The 13,231-nt window shown below is 42.0% G+C and overlaps 1 protein-coding gene across 5 annotated transcripts in view; it reads right to left on the bottom strand.

Annotated features, from left to right (window-relative positions):
* EEFSEC (eukaryotic elongation factor, selenocysteine-tRNA specific) overlaps positions 1 to 13,231 on the bottom strand; it is a 387,397-nt gene that overhangs the window by 271,866 nt on the left and 102,300 nt on the right. The window contains exon 1 of one of the 5 annotated variants that reach the window (XM_090285917.1): positions 8,829 to 8,886. The exons of the other annotated variants lie outside the window; for them this stretch is intronic. Coding sequence (XP_090142043.1) covers positions 8,829 to 8,871 — 43 coding nt within the window. The 5' untranslated portion in view covers positions 8,872 to 8,886. Of the gene's footprint in view, positions 1 to 8,828; positions 8,887 to 13,231 lie in introns of those variants that run through there. 5 annotated transcript variants of the gene reach the window in all.

The following is a 13,231-nucleotide window of genomic DNA, read 5'->3' as shown; positions in this document are numbered from 1 at the left end:
GTGAATTCTACAAAACATTTAGGAAAGAACTAACTCCTATCCTCCTCAGACTATTCCAAAAGATACAAGAAGAGGGAAGACTCCCAAACTCGTTCTATGAAGCCAGTATAACCCTAATTCCAAAACCAGGTCAAGACACAACAAAGAAAGAAAACTACAGACCAATATCGCTGATGAACATAGATGCTAAAATCCTCAACAAAATATTGGCAAACGGGATCCAGCAACACATTAGAAAGATCATACACCACGGTCAAGTAGGATTCATCCCAGGGATGCAAGGATGGTTTAATATTCGCAAATCAATAAACGTGATACACCACATAAACAAAATGAAAGACAAAAACCACATGATCATATCAATAGATGCGGAAAAAGCATTTGATAAAGTACAACACCCATTTATGATAAAAACTCTCAGCAAAATGGGAATAGAGGGAGCATACCTCAACATAATAAAGGCCATATATGAGAAACCTGAAGCCAACATCATACTCAATGGGCAAAAACTGAGAGCATTCCCCCTGAGAGCAGGAACAAGACAAGGATGTCCGCTCTCTCCACTCCTATTCAACATAGTCTTGGAAGTTCTAGCCACAGCAATCAGACAAGAAAGAGAAATAAAAGGCATCCAAATTGGAAAAGAGGAAGTAAAACTGTCATTATTTGCAGATGACATGATAGTGTACATAGAAAATCCTTTAGACTCCACAAAAAAACTATTCAATCTAATAAGTTCGGCAGCCGTCCGTCTCGAGAGACGATGGTGTAGCTTCTTAAGAGTCTATCTGCACCCCCGAGAATGGCTGTGCAGTCCGACTCGGGAGTGACATGGTATCTGTCTCCTCCCGTGTTGAATCGACATCTTGCGATGACGCTGGAGTGTCCTCTCCAGTGAAGCTGAAGCTACAGAGCCTGGGCAGGGTGATATGGAGGGTCTGCTGTTGCCCATGCAGCAGACCCCCCCCTCTCTTCGCAGCTGAAGGGTCCAAGAAAAAGACGGAGTCAATACAGCTTGGCTTCAGGTGCGCCGCAGGAGTTGCCGGTGTTGACTACAACGTCAAACCGCCTTAGGGACTCCGGCTCCGGATTTTCTGTCGGGGTTTACTCCCTTAGCCTTTCCCCTGAAGAGGTGTGAAGCAAGGCAGCGGATGTTTTTTGGAATCAGAGTTTTCCTTCTCTGATGTACCCTGACTGGAAGATCGAACCAGGGACACTTAGCTCGCAGGCCGACGCTCAATTCACTGAGCCAAACCAGCCAGGGAGACAATGATCAGTAGTAGACTATAAAATAGGGCAACTAACAGTCTTAAAAGTTTCTTCTCATTGAAAATATGGTTTCACTTGAAAATTAAACCATGTTTGTGATATCATCAAAGATATTCAAGTTGCAGGCAAATAGAATTTCAAGTGCCTTGCAACTGGATGTCTTCCCAATAGGACAGTCTTACAGATTTAGAGACTTGTTTGTGGGTTATGTTACATAAATTAACACGTGTTTTCTGTTTTCAAAGGACATAAGCCTATGATCGCATTACCTGAGTGATTGTACGCATGAGCCTCACTTAATCCTCTCTGCAGCGCTGCCTCCTGAGACTCAACGGTTTGGCTGAACTAAATGGCTGGGTTGGGGAAGAATGGGGTGGTCTGTGGGCTTCACTTTAAAACGGGTTTCTCTTTTCTATCCTAATGGCTTGGACAGAAAAGGCCCAGAGGTCTGAGAGGGGGAAAACCTAAACTATTTACCTCAGCCCAAACTAAGTATAATGGGCAAAAGGGTTTTGGACAGGTGAGATGTGCCTAGCACACCTTCTTACAAAGAAGCCCTTTTTTTTTTTCCCTAATATGGAACATTGAAAAATTAATCCCTGCCTTTTGTCATCTAGTAGTTACGGATTGAATGATGTCTTTTAACCCTTTTCGCCAAATCTGTTGCCCCCAGAACACAACAAGGACACCAGCCTGTTAAACCAAGCACGCCGTTGACCAGAGACAGCCAACTGACTTGGAGTCTGCACGATCCTTCCCCATGTGGGAAGGCCACCCTCCCCTCCACACCCCCACTCTTATTAGGGTTTACTGGACCCAAGGGTAGGTAGGACGACGACCATGTCCAGCTTGAAGCAGCTAGAGGAGCTTGAGACCTTCGCCCATTGTCCTTTACAAGATTACAAAGGGTCCTAATATTTGAGAGGAGGGGGATAGTTAATTTTTACGAACCAGGGATATGGACTTGGGGGGGATTGGTGGGGGAGGGGGGTGCTGGGTGGAGGGGAGCAAGGGGTAGAAAATTGGAACTGTTTTAACAATATAATCAATAAAAAACATTAAAAAAATAAATAAATAAATAGTCAGGTATTGCATGTTTTAAAAATTCTTGCAGCACACTGGTTAAAAATTGCTGCTTTTAAGTTCTGCAGAATAATTATAATAGGGTTATAGTTTCTCAGTACTTTTAAAATTTCCAACTTCATAAATTATATATTTTAATCATGTTGAAAATTTTAAAAAAGAAAAATTTACAAAGGTCAGCATTTAACAAAGTATAAGTTATCTGTGAGATATAATTTGACTTCTGGGACTAAAGGAAACAAAGGGTGTTCAGAAAGGAAGGTTCAGCTGGAGAAGGAGAATGTAAAATATGTTCTTAAACATATTTTAAGTATATTTTAGCAACTACAAAATCAAAAAGTTAGTCAAAATTTTATTTTTAATCAAAAGCTATAGGCATCTGAAAACCAAAGAAATCATATTAAATTTAAAATAAAGAACAATGTATTTCAACTGGTGGCATTAAATATTCAATAAGCAAAGTAAATACATTGTTATGAACAATATAAAACTGCAATTTATATCCTATTATTATTACAGTCACGTGTAGAATGCAACAAATCTCCATGTGCTTCAGCTTCCTCATCTGTATAAAAAGGACAATGATGGCCCAAGTCACTGGATTGCTGTGAAGATTAAATGAGATAACATATGAAAAAGGGCTTAAAACCGCACCTAGGACACAGGAAATCCTCAACAACATTAGCTGATATAATTGTTTTTCCTTCTAGAACTCCTACTGTGGCATGTACTATGATGTTCCATGCATCTTCATCTCCTTTAAACTGCATCTCAACTCTGCAATGTAGGTACCGCAGACAAAAACAAAAAACAAACAAAAATGAAAGGCTTAGAGAAGTGAAGTAAACAAGTCAAGGTCAAGAAGCAAGGACACAGTCAGAAAGATGTGAATCTGGGACACCTTGTTTCTACCATAGCACCCTGCATCCCTGAGCAGTGATCTTATGTCCAGAGTGAAAAACTTATTTTGTACACAGGCAGGGGCATGTGTGTCAGCCCCTCAGGGGTCCCCCTCAGAGTGCAGCTCCTTAGAGGCCAGTAAAAGGAAGGGCTGCAGCTCTATAATTCCAGGCGCTATCATTATTGCTGCTCTCTTTATTGATTTATTCAATGTATTGCTTGTCTCTCCATTTTATGGGCAAGGAGACTAAGGCTCAGGCATGTTAAATAACTTCCCCCAAGCCATCCATCTTGGGCGAGAGCCCAGTATTGGTCAGATTCAAACAGGTTCAGTGATCTCAGGCCTCTCTGCCAGGAGGTGTCAAGACTTCCATCACACTGAGGCCACTCTGCACCCTTAAGGAGAATCCATTCAGATGTGTTTCAGTTTTGTGCATTTTCATTTTCCTCCCTCTGATACTTTTGTCAAAGTAGGGTGAGCCTGGAGTTTCTCTGTAGAATTCCTACTGGTTCAAAGAGGGTACACCAGTGTACCAGGGATGTCTGTCCCACCCTCCTCAGCACAGAATCAAAAGATCTGGAAATAGAAGGGACTTAGCAAATAGGGTCATCTTGCAGTCAGGGATCCAAGGTCCATGTGGGAGGAAGAGGAAGACCAGGGTTTGGGTATCCAAATCATAGCCCTACCAGGGATTGGATTTCCTCTTATGCAAATCAAAGTCTAAAGGAAAGTGCTCACTGCAAAAGTTTGGGGGAGAATCGCAGGGCAGGGCCTGCTGAGCCCTCAGTAAGTAGGAGTTGCACTGATGGCTATTGGTGCCAAGTCAAGCTCCCAGCTCTGGCTCAGCTTCAGCATTCAGGATCCAGCTGCTCCCACTAATCCATATGGCCCCAGGCAAACACATGTGAGCAAAAACTAAGGCTACTGGCAGAGTGCAGGGGTGGTGGAGGAGGAAGAGCAAGGGAATGGTCAGGTCCTGGCCCCCTACCTGGCACAGGCCGTGTCTGACTTGCACACACTGCCTAATAACCCTTCTCCTCATCCCCGCCTCCTTCACCTGATGTCAAACATTCATTCTGTCCCATCCTACTACACAATCACCAGGGTCACATCATCTACTGTGGGACATGAGATGACTTCAAGAGTCTAAAGACCCTGGCCAAGCCCAAAACCCCTCAGTGGCATGCCAAGAGGCCTGGCGAGGCCCAGGTAACTGGAGGAGGCTAAGAGGATCTTGACACTCATTCTTATCAGACAGTCAATTTCATGAACAGCTTCAGAGGGAGGACAGTTTCCTAATACTATTTACCCTCTCTGAGCTCCACTTCCTCATCTGTAAAACAGGGACGACAACTCCATTTTGATTTCTAGTGACTCCATTAGACCCTCTGATACGAAAATAGGAGACAGCCCTGAATGATGGTAGATTTTGCTCTGGGACATGTGAACAAGGAACACTACGGAAAGGGGTGCTGCCCTCCTGCGAGAAGAATGTGACAGCAGCTAGGAAAGCCTACGCCAATACTCGAGAAGACACACAGGGAGGCAAGGGAAGCAGCAGCCTGGGGGCCAGCAGACCGGTCAGGCCTCCAGCGGAGGCACGGCTCCACCCCTGCCAGCTGCGCAGACTCAGACAAATGCAACTGTTCACTTCGTAGAGTCTGGATTCCTCCTCTGTAGGATGCTGATGCCTGGGACAATGCTTGAAGGAGCAAGAAGGGTGCTAGCACAGCACTTGGCACATACAAGAGCACTATCAGAAGCAGTTATTTGTATCACAATGTCCAGCACAGTAAGAGCTCCAAAACTGGCAATCTCCTTCCTGATGATTCATATATACACAAAGGCCCTATACCCTTTATAAGAGGAGGAGAAAGAGTATTAACACGAATGTGAAACAAATACTAACAATTCCTCCCCCAAATCCAGCAGTATCCGTGAGTCCCTCACAGGGGTCTTTGGTGAGTACAAGCCAACAGCCTGGAGCACTGTATCCACCAATGGGTAGGAAATCCTTATTGTTTTAACCCAGCCTGCAAAGGTGGGCTCCTCCACAAACATCCTGCTGAATTCCTCCAGACAGGCCAGGAGACATGAGTATGGAAACCAGGACATGTTAACAATGAAACCCCAGCTTCCTGTTCTCTAGATAAATGATATGCCACACCACCAAATGGACCAAAAGAACACATTTCAGGCATTCTAAATACCATAGGTAACAAGCAGGAGTGGAGCTGACCTGGCAACCAGTGTAACCAGCATGCTGCTTGACTAACAAGAAACCTAAAAGATATGGTCACACTCCAAACAACAGCCACCATGGACTGGGAGCTGGCCAGGCAACCAAGCCCTAGGCTTGGGACTTCACATCACCAGTTGCAAACTGACATGTAAGATGCGCAGGGTTGGAAAAGTTATTTAGTCTGCATGGAGCCCCTGAGAATATGAACATACTATCAATACTTGTAATTCAAGAGAGAGCACACAAAAATCTTTATGAGTCAGCAGATGTGACAGCACTGGGCCTGCATCTGAAATGGTTAAGAAGCTGCTGTCCCTGGAGAACAGCAATATATTACAATACTACTCTGGGCCACACTACTCCCTATTACCTGATACCCAGCATTTATACTACCAGCATGGCTCCTGATGGCATATGAGCTTCTGATTTATGCTTGGCATGCCTTAGCTCTCATCCACACCACAATACCATGCAGAGGAGACTCTCCCATTTTAACAACGAGAAATCTGAGGTCTGGTCGCACAATAGTGGACAGCAGAGGCGGGGCTAGAACCTGGGCTGACTGACTTCAAATTTCTGCTTTTTCTATTTTCAGCATTTCTGAGTCTTCTGGGGACCCTACAATATCCTGAAGAGCAAATGAAAAGGCCCTGAAGATGGGAAAAAGAAGAAGAGCAGACAAGGTGCAAAAGTAAACTGCCAGTGTCCTCTAGGACACATTCAAAACCAGAGGTACTGTCTTTCAGGAGGGGGTGAAAAGGACATTTATCATCACCTAAAGAAACCCAGGAGGAAAACTGGAAAGCCACATACAAAAAAATGAAACTAGACTGCTATTTTTAATACCATATACAAAAATTAACTCAAAATGGATCAAAGACCTAAATATAAGACCTAAAACAATTAATAAACAGGAGAAAACATGGGTACTAAACTTCTGTACCAAGGCCTCAGAGTTATGAATTTGACCCCAAAGGCAAAGGAAGTAAAGGCAAAAATAAATGAATGGGACTATATCAAATAAAAAACTTCTTCACAGCAAAAGAAGCCATCAACAAAGCCAAAAGGCAACCAACTGAATGGGAAAAGACATTTGCAAATAATACCTTTGTTAAAGGGTTAATATCCAAAATGTATAAAGAACTTACACAACTCATCACCAACAACAAAAAACAATCCCATTAAAATATGGGCATAGGACCTGTACACTGTTTCCCAATAAAATATTCAAATGGCCAATAGATATAAGAAAAAGTGCTCAACTTCACTAGCTATAAGGGAAATGCAAACAAAACCACAATGAGGTATCACCTTACACCTGTTAGAATGGCTATTATCAATAAAACAAGAAATAACAAGAGTTGGAGAAGATGTGGAAAAACGTATATTATTACAGCCACTATGGAAAACAGTATGGAGGTGCCTCCAAAAACTAAGAATAGAACTACCATATGACTGAGCAATCCCTCTTCTGGATACCTACCAAAAACATTTGAAAACATTTATTTGTAAAGATGTATGTACCCCTATGTTTGTGTTAGCATTATTCATGGTAGCCAAGACATGGAAAGCAACCCAAATGTCCTTTGATAGATGATTGGATAAAGAAGATATGGTACATAAATACAATGGAATACTACTCAGACATTAAAAAAAGATTAAATTCTGCCATTTGCAACACATGGATGTATCTTGAGAGTATCATGCTAAGTGAAGTAAGTCAGAAAAGGACAAGAACCAAACGATTTCACTCATATGTAGGATATAAAACTGAAAGCAACAAATGAACAAACAAACAAAAAAAAAATTCATTAACACAGACAACAACATGGTTATTACCAGAGGGGAAAAGATGAGGGAGAGATTAAAGAAGGTAAAGGAAGTTAAATATATGACAGAATTGATGAGCAAACAATGTAGTAGACAGATGATGTATTATAGTACTTAACACTTGAAACTTATATAATCTTATTAACCAATGCCACCCAATAAATTTAATTTTTTTAGAAAAGAAACCCACGAGAATAATGGGAGCAATGTTAGCGGCACAGAAACAGGGAAAACATGAAAGAGAGCCCATGTAAGAGACCAAGGAAAAAAATAAACAGCTTCAGACAAACAGGTGTTGGACCCCTGCCAAAAGGAAGAAAAGTCAAAGCACAATAAACACTGGAAACTTATGGCAAAACACCTAGATTGAGAGACGGCAGTGGTGTAGAATGAGGTTTGCTGGCTGCAAAATCCTGAGTAAGTAACCTTTCTTCTCTGAGCCTCACTGTCCACATCTGTAAGTTGGGAAAAGCATACCACAGTGACCCAAGGACAGTGGTAGCTGTCTAAATAAAACTAAAATCAAAACTCTACGTTACATATTGCACCAAAATAAATTCCAAATGGATCAAAGTTTTAAACATGAAAATATAAATCTGGAAAAGTACTGGAAGAAAAATGATGACAGAATTTTTTATAATTTCAAAAGTAAAAAACGCCTAGGTAAGACACAAAACCCAGAAACACATATAAATTAAATATAAAAATCAAACATTTCTGCACAGAAAAAAATATGATAAAGGCCAAAGATGATGGGGGGAGGAAGCTTAAAATGCTACCCACAAAGGACTACTTTCCTTAATATTTAAAACACTTTTTCACATTGATAATAAAAAGAGCAACAATCCATTCAAAAATAGAAACAATATCAACAAACAGATAACAACACATTCATTGAGCTTCTCCTTGTCAGGACCCCACTGATGGGAACAATCCCTACCCTGACAAGTGGAGCTCACCAGTCATGAGGTAAGGCCAAAAGCATATAATACATCTAATTCATGAATCTTACGGAAAGGGAGAAAATGGTAAGTGTCCTGGGGAAAAAACAGAGAAGCAAAAAAATGCTCAAGAATGTATGGGAGGCAGGCAGGCTGCAATTTTAAATAAGGCTGTCAGGACAGGCCTCACTGAGGAGAGACATTTGAGCCAGGACTCAGAGAAGAGGGGGCTGGCAATTAACCAGAAGAAGAGCATTCCAGGCAGAGGAAAGGGCCGGCGCAAAGACCCTATGTGCTGTCAGGGTGTCAGACAATCAGCCAGGAAGGCAGGGGAGCTGAAAGGAAGTCAGAGAGGAAGCAGGGCCAACGAAGAAATACATGTAGTCAGACATATAATAAGATGCCCTACCTCACCAATAACAAGAAAAATGCAAATTGAAACTGCACTGAGATTCGAGTTTTCACCTAGTGAAATAATGGTCACAAAATAATTGTGACCATAATAAAAGGAGCTGAGGAGCAGTAAGTCCTTGCCTTGCCAGGCACTGCAGGTTATACTCACTGACTCCCAAAGCCCTCCAGACAGCCCGGTGAATGAGCTCCATGGTGAGACGAGGAAATGAGGTCAAATGACTGGGATGAAGGGCTAAAATTCAAAGGCAAGCTGTACAGCTCCAGAGGCCACACCATCCTTCAAAACATTTGATAACCACCGATGTTAAGGTTGTGGGGGAGACAGACAATTCTGTGCATTTGACCTATATGCTGGCAAAACTTCTGAAGGTCCTGTTGACAACAGACATCAAAAGTACAAATGCACACATCCTGTGACCCAAACACATCCCACATGCAAATGAGGCACATACAAGAATATCACTGCATCGTGTCTGCAACAGCAATCACATGGGGCCAGCCTGACTGCATGTCAGAAGGGAAGTACTTACCTACATTTCTGATTATCCACATAACGGAATATTACACAGCTACTAAAAAGCACACAATGGCTCTATATTCCCTGAGTGGTACTCTTGCCAAAAGTGTGTGCACAGTACACTACCATGTCTACAAATTTTGCATGAGAAATGATATGCTTGAAATCACTGTCCTTGGAATTTTTAGAAGAAACTAGTCATAGCAGTTTGACTCTAGGGAAGTAAACTCAGTAAACAGGGACCAGGGTGTAAGGAAGATCCACTTATTGTCTATACTATACCTTTTAAGTTTTGAACCATGCACTTATATTACTGACTCAAAAACTATTTATTTTTAAAAGTAAAGCTTTGTATCAGTGAAAAATCATTATTTACTATAAGCAAAAGAATTTTTTTAAGTACAAGAAAAATAAAAAACCCTGCTACTAAATTCTAACCAGACACCAGAGCTAGAGGCACCAGACACCTCCTTAACAGAATCCAATAATTTAAAGAACCCTAAAGAAGGAATAACTTTCTTACCATGGCTAATATCCCTTAATTCCATACCTGCACTCATAATATCATCTCAGGCACCACTCTTGGTGTGCATCGCTCCTGTTAGGAAACTCTGTAGTCTGGATTTGATCCTACAATCCAACCGTGGAAGCAGAAGAGAGATGAAGGTAGATACCTAATAATGTCTGTTTAAAGATCATAAAGGTATCCTGTTAATGATGTTCCATCCTTCTGTAAGAACAATATAGAAACTACAGACTTATCCTCACACCACAACCAGCCATGGTCAGGCTTGCTAGAGCAACTTCTAAATCTGGGTATACCAAAATCATGGAAACTAGCTTTACTTAGTATTTACTTACATATGTTTAAATCAAGTCATTTTTTTAACCAAATACATTTATATTAAAAAGAACTTTACACCAAAATAGATGCATTAAACTTGACATGAGAAGTTAATTGTAAAGATAAAAAAAAAAAAAACAATGTGATGCAATATTACTAAATGCTAACTAGATATGCTGCCTGCTGAAGCTCTGACCATGAGGCATGCTTTCTGTTAAAAGAGGGCAAGGGCTTATAATAAACATACTAGCACTAACTCAAGTCTTTCTCTTCAACAAAACAGGAGAGACTGGATGAGAATTGGAAGAGGCATGACCTTCCAACCCTGTCAAGCAGGAGTATTTACACCAGGCATTCCCTCACACCATTCATCAGCATAGGCATGTAGCCCACCCTGAGGAGACACTACAGTGAACATCACTCCCAGTGCTCTCTACAGAAGAGCAGAGGCAGACTCAGGCATCACAGAAAAAGCAGAGGTGACCATGCCTCCTCAGATCAAGGGGGTGGTAACTGCTGCTTTCTCCTGTCCAGGTGGAGGCAGATGCAGACACCATGGGTTATGGGCTGCCAACCTCACCAAACAGTTTGCCTTTTGCTTCTTTAAGCTACTGTGTCATAGTTTATCTGTGGTAATCTTTTTAGCTGAACTTTGCACAACAGTACAACTCCTGTTCAAGAACAGTGAAAAGGAGCAGAAAATAAAATTTGAAATGTAGAAATAAAATAATTGTGGGCCATGAGCTGTAATTTGATTTCATGCTTTACAAGGAAATGAAAGAAGTCTTCCTTAAAATGTATGGTTTCTGCTCTCTCCCCTCAGTCTCCCTCCCCCACTTTTAACCATTTTAGGATTTCCTCTAGCACTGAAGAGAAAAAGGATTGTGGAAAATGTTCAGTTCTCAAGTGTCACTGCCACTCAGGGGCAAGCTCGATTTTAACGTGAACTTCCCATCCTGGGTAAGAGGAAATTCTTCAATTAATAAACCGGGTGTGTGGAGGCCAGTATTTAAAGTTTAATCAATTTCATCTGTACTTAGGATAAAAAGACTGACTATTCTACTTTTTTTCCTCATTTACCTTCTTTAAAAAAAAAATAATAAATGAATGTTTTATTTTAAATTCTTTGAGGTTCATATCTCCTGTTTCAGGAAATACTGTCTATCTCATGCAGTGAATATAAAAACTTCCCCTCTTCTTTTTTATGTTTGCTAAGAATCTTTTTTCAAAAATAACTAAATTACCTGGGCTCTCATATTCTGTAACAGCTTGGGAGATGATACAAATTATACAGGATTTTGACAGACATCACCAAATATGGATGCAAGAACTTCTTCTGAACAAAACAGTAAGAGGTGGACATGGGAATGTAAATTATGAAGAAAATTAATCCTAAGGCAGCCTAAGCAAGTTTCACAGTCAGTGATGCCTGAGAGTCCCAAACACACAACTCACCTAGGAAAGCTACCCTGTCCCTTACAATTCTCTCAGCTAGGGTGGACACAAGAAGACAGCTCAGAATCTCAGAATGACATCTGGGAGCTCTCCCCAGCAGTATCCAATAAACATTAGGGCTTGCTGATCAACCAGGAACAACAGGACTTGGGGGGCTGAGGGGGAGTGGGCTGGAATAAAGAATTCCTGAATCTTTGTTAATGGCCACTTGACACTCTGGGTCCACTTGGATTCCCAGGCAGAAGTCATAGTCAGGCCCCACAGTGCAGTGTAAAGAGCACAAGCTCTTGGGAGGGTGAACTTGAGTCTGAATCTCAGCTTCACTTACCAGAGGTTGTTGTGTCTTTCACAAAATACCTAAACTCTATGGGCCTGTTTCTTCATTATAAAATGGGGGTGGAGGTTAGTCAAGTAGTTAGTCTAAACCACTACTAACCTTTTAGGAAGTTATGTGATGCACCTAACACAATGCTTGGAACAAAAAAATGTACCTGATCCATAGAAACAGGAGTGCCCCGCATTACAAAGACAGTGGGGCTCACAGACCATGCATAACCCAGGTGCTTAATAATGGAAACAATAATTATTCTTGGACCTGAGTTCCCGTTCTTACAAATTCTAGCACTGGACAAAGGCCTATCCTAAAATAGGGACAGAGAGGAACAGTATTCCCAAACATAAAAGCCTACAGGCCTGGTGGGCACCTGAACTGAGTGAAGTAGGCTAGACACAAGATGAGATGTGATACTAGAGGGAACAGAAACTCCTGTACCAGGCTGTAGGGGACAGTCTCTCCTCAGCTCCAGCCCACATGGCCAGACAGGAATACGGCCTGAAGTTGCCAGATCTTTCAATTTTTTGAGAAGCTAAAAATCTGGATTATGAAGTGAAATTTGCCAATTTTTAAATGTTGACAACCAATTCAAAACATGTTAAAACTGTATGGTTCAAACAAAATATGTCCATGGGCCAAAACTAGCCAGTGTGAGGTCTCTGGAGAGAGTTTTCTCTAGAAAGTTGGAAGAAACAAAATAAACATCTAGCTTCTTTGACCAGTACCTGTTTGAAACAGAAAAGCACTCAGGACTAGTCAGTTTTCTGAGCTCCAGAAGTTTGGCAGTCCCAATCCCTCTTGTTCCTATGACCCACATTCTGGCCTTGACAGGGGTGGAGAAAGTGGATGCCAGGGAGGGTTCATCCTGCATAAAAAGGGCAGTGGGTTTTCTGTTGTAACTAGGCCCCAGAGTGCTAGAGCAGGTGAGACCAGAGGCAACAGGCTTGGGGGTCTGACGAACCTCAGCTCAGACCTGGTTCCTCCCTCCCTGGCCTTAGCTTCTTCCAGGCAAATGAAGAGGCAGTGCCCTGGTTTCTAAAAGCACTATGCAACGCTATGTGGAGAAGAGAGTGGAAAGATCAGAGCTCCTACCCAGGGACAGAGAGAAGGGCTGTAAGGTTGAACTCCCACCTCCACCACCTTATCTCTCCAGCCTCGTCTACCACTTCCCATTCCTCATACTCCATGCTTCCAAAGGACTGACTTGTCTCAGCTCCTCAATCAGCCATACTCTCTACAACCTCAGGACTTTGGCATGTAGACATGTGTTGAAGCACTCTTCCCATCCTGATCCTTCTCCTGGCACCTCAGCCTTCAAATTTCAGTTTAGATATCATCCTTCCAGGTATTTTCCTGACTCTGCTTGGTCTAAAGAAGGCAGCCCTCTTTCAGGCTCCCACA

The sequence above is a fragment of the Furipterus horrens genome, unplaced genomic scaffold (genome assembly GCF_987537825.1).
Source record: "Furipterus horrens unplaced genomic scaffold, mFurHor1.1.pri manual_scaffold_8, whole genome shotgun sequence".
Taxonomy (NCBI): domain Eukaryota; kingdom Metazoa; phylum Chordata; class Mammalia; order Chiroptera; family Furipteridae; genus Furipterus; species Furipterus horrens.
Note: the sequence above shows the minus strand (reverse complement) of the source record. Positions and strands in the feature narration are given on the sequence as shown.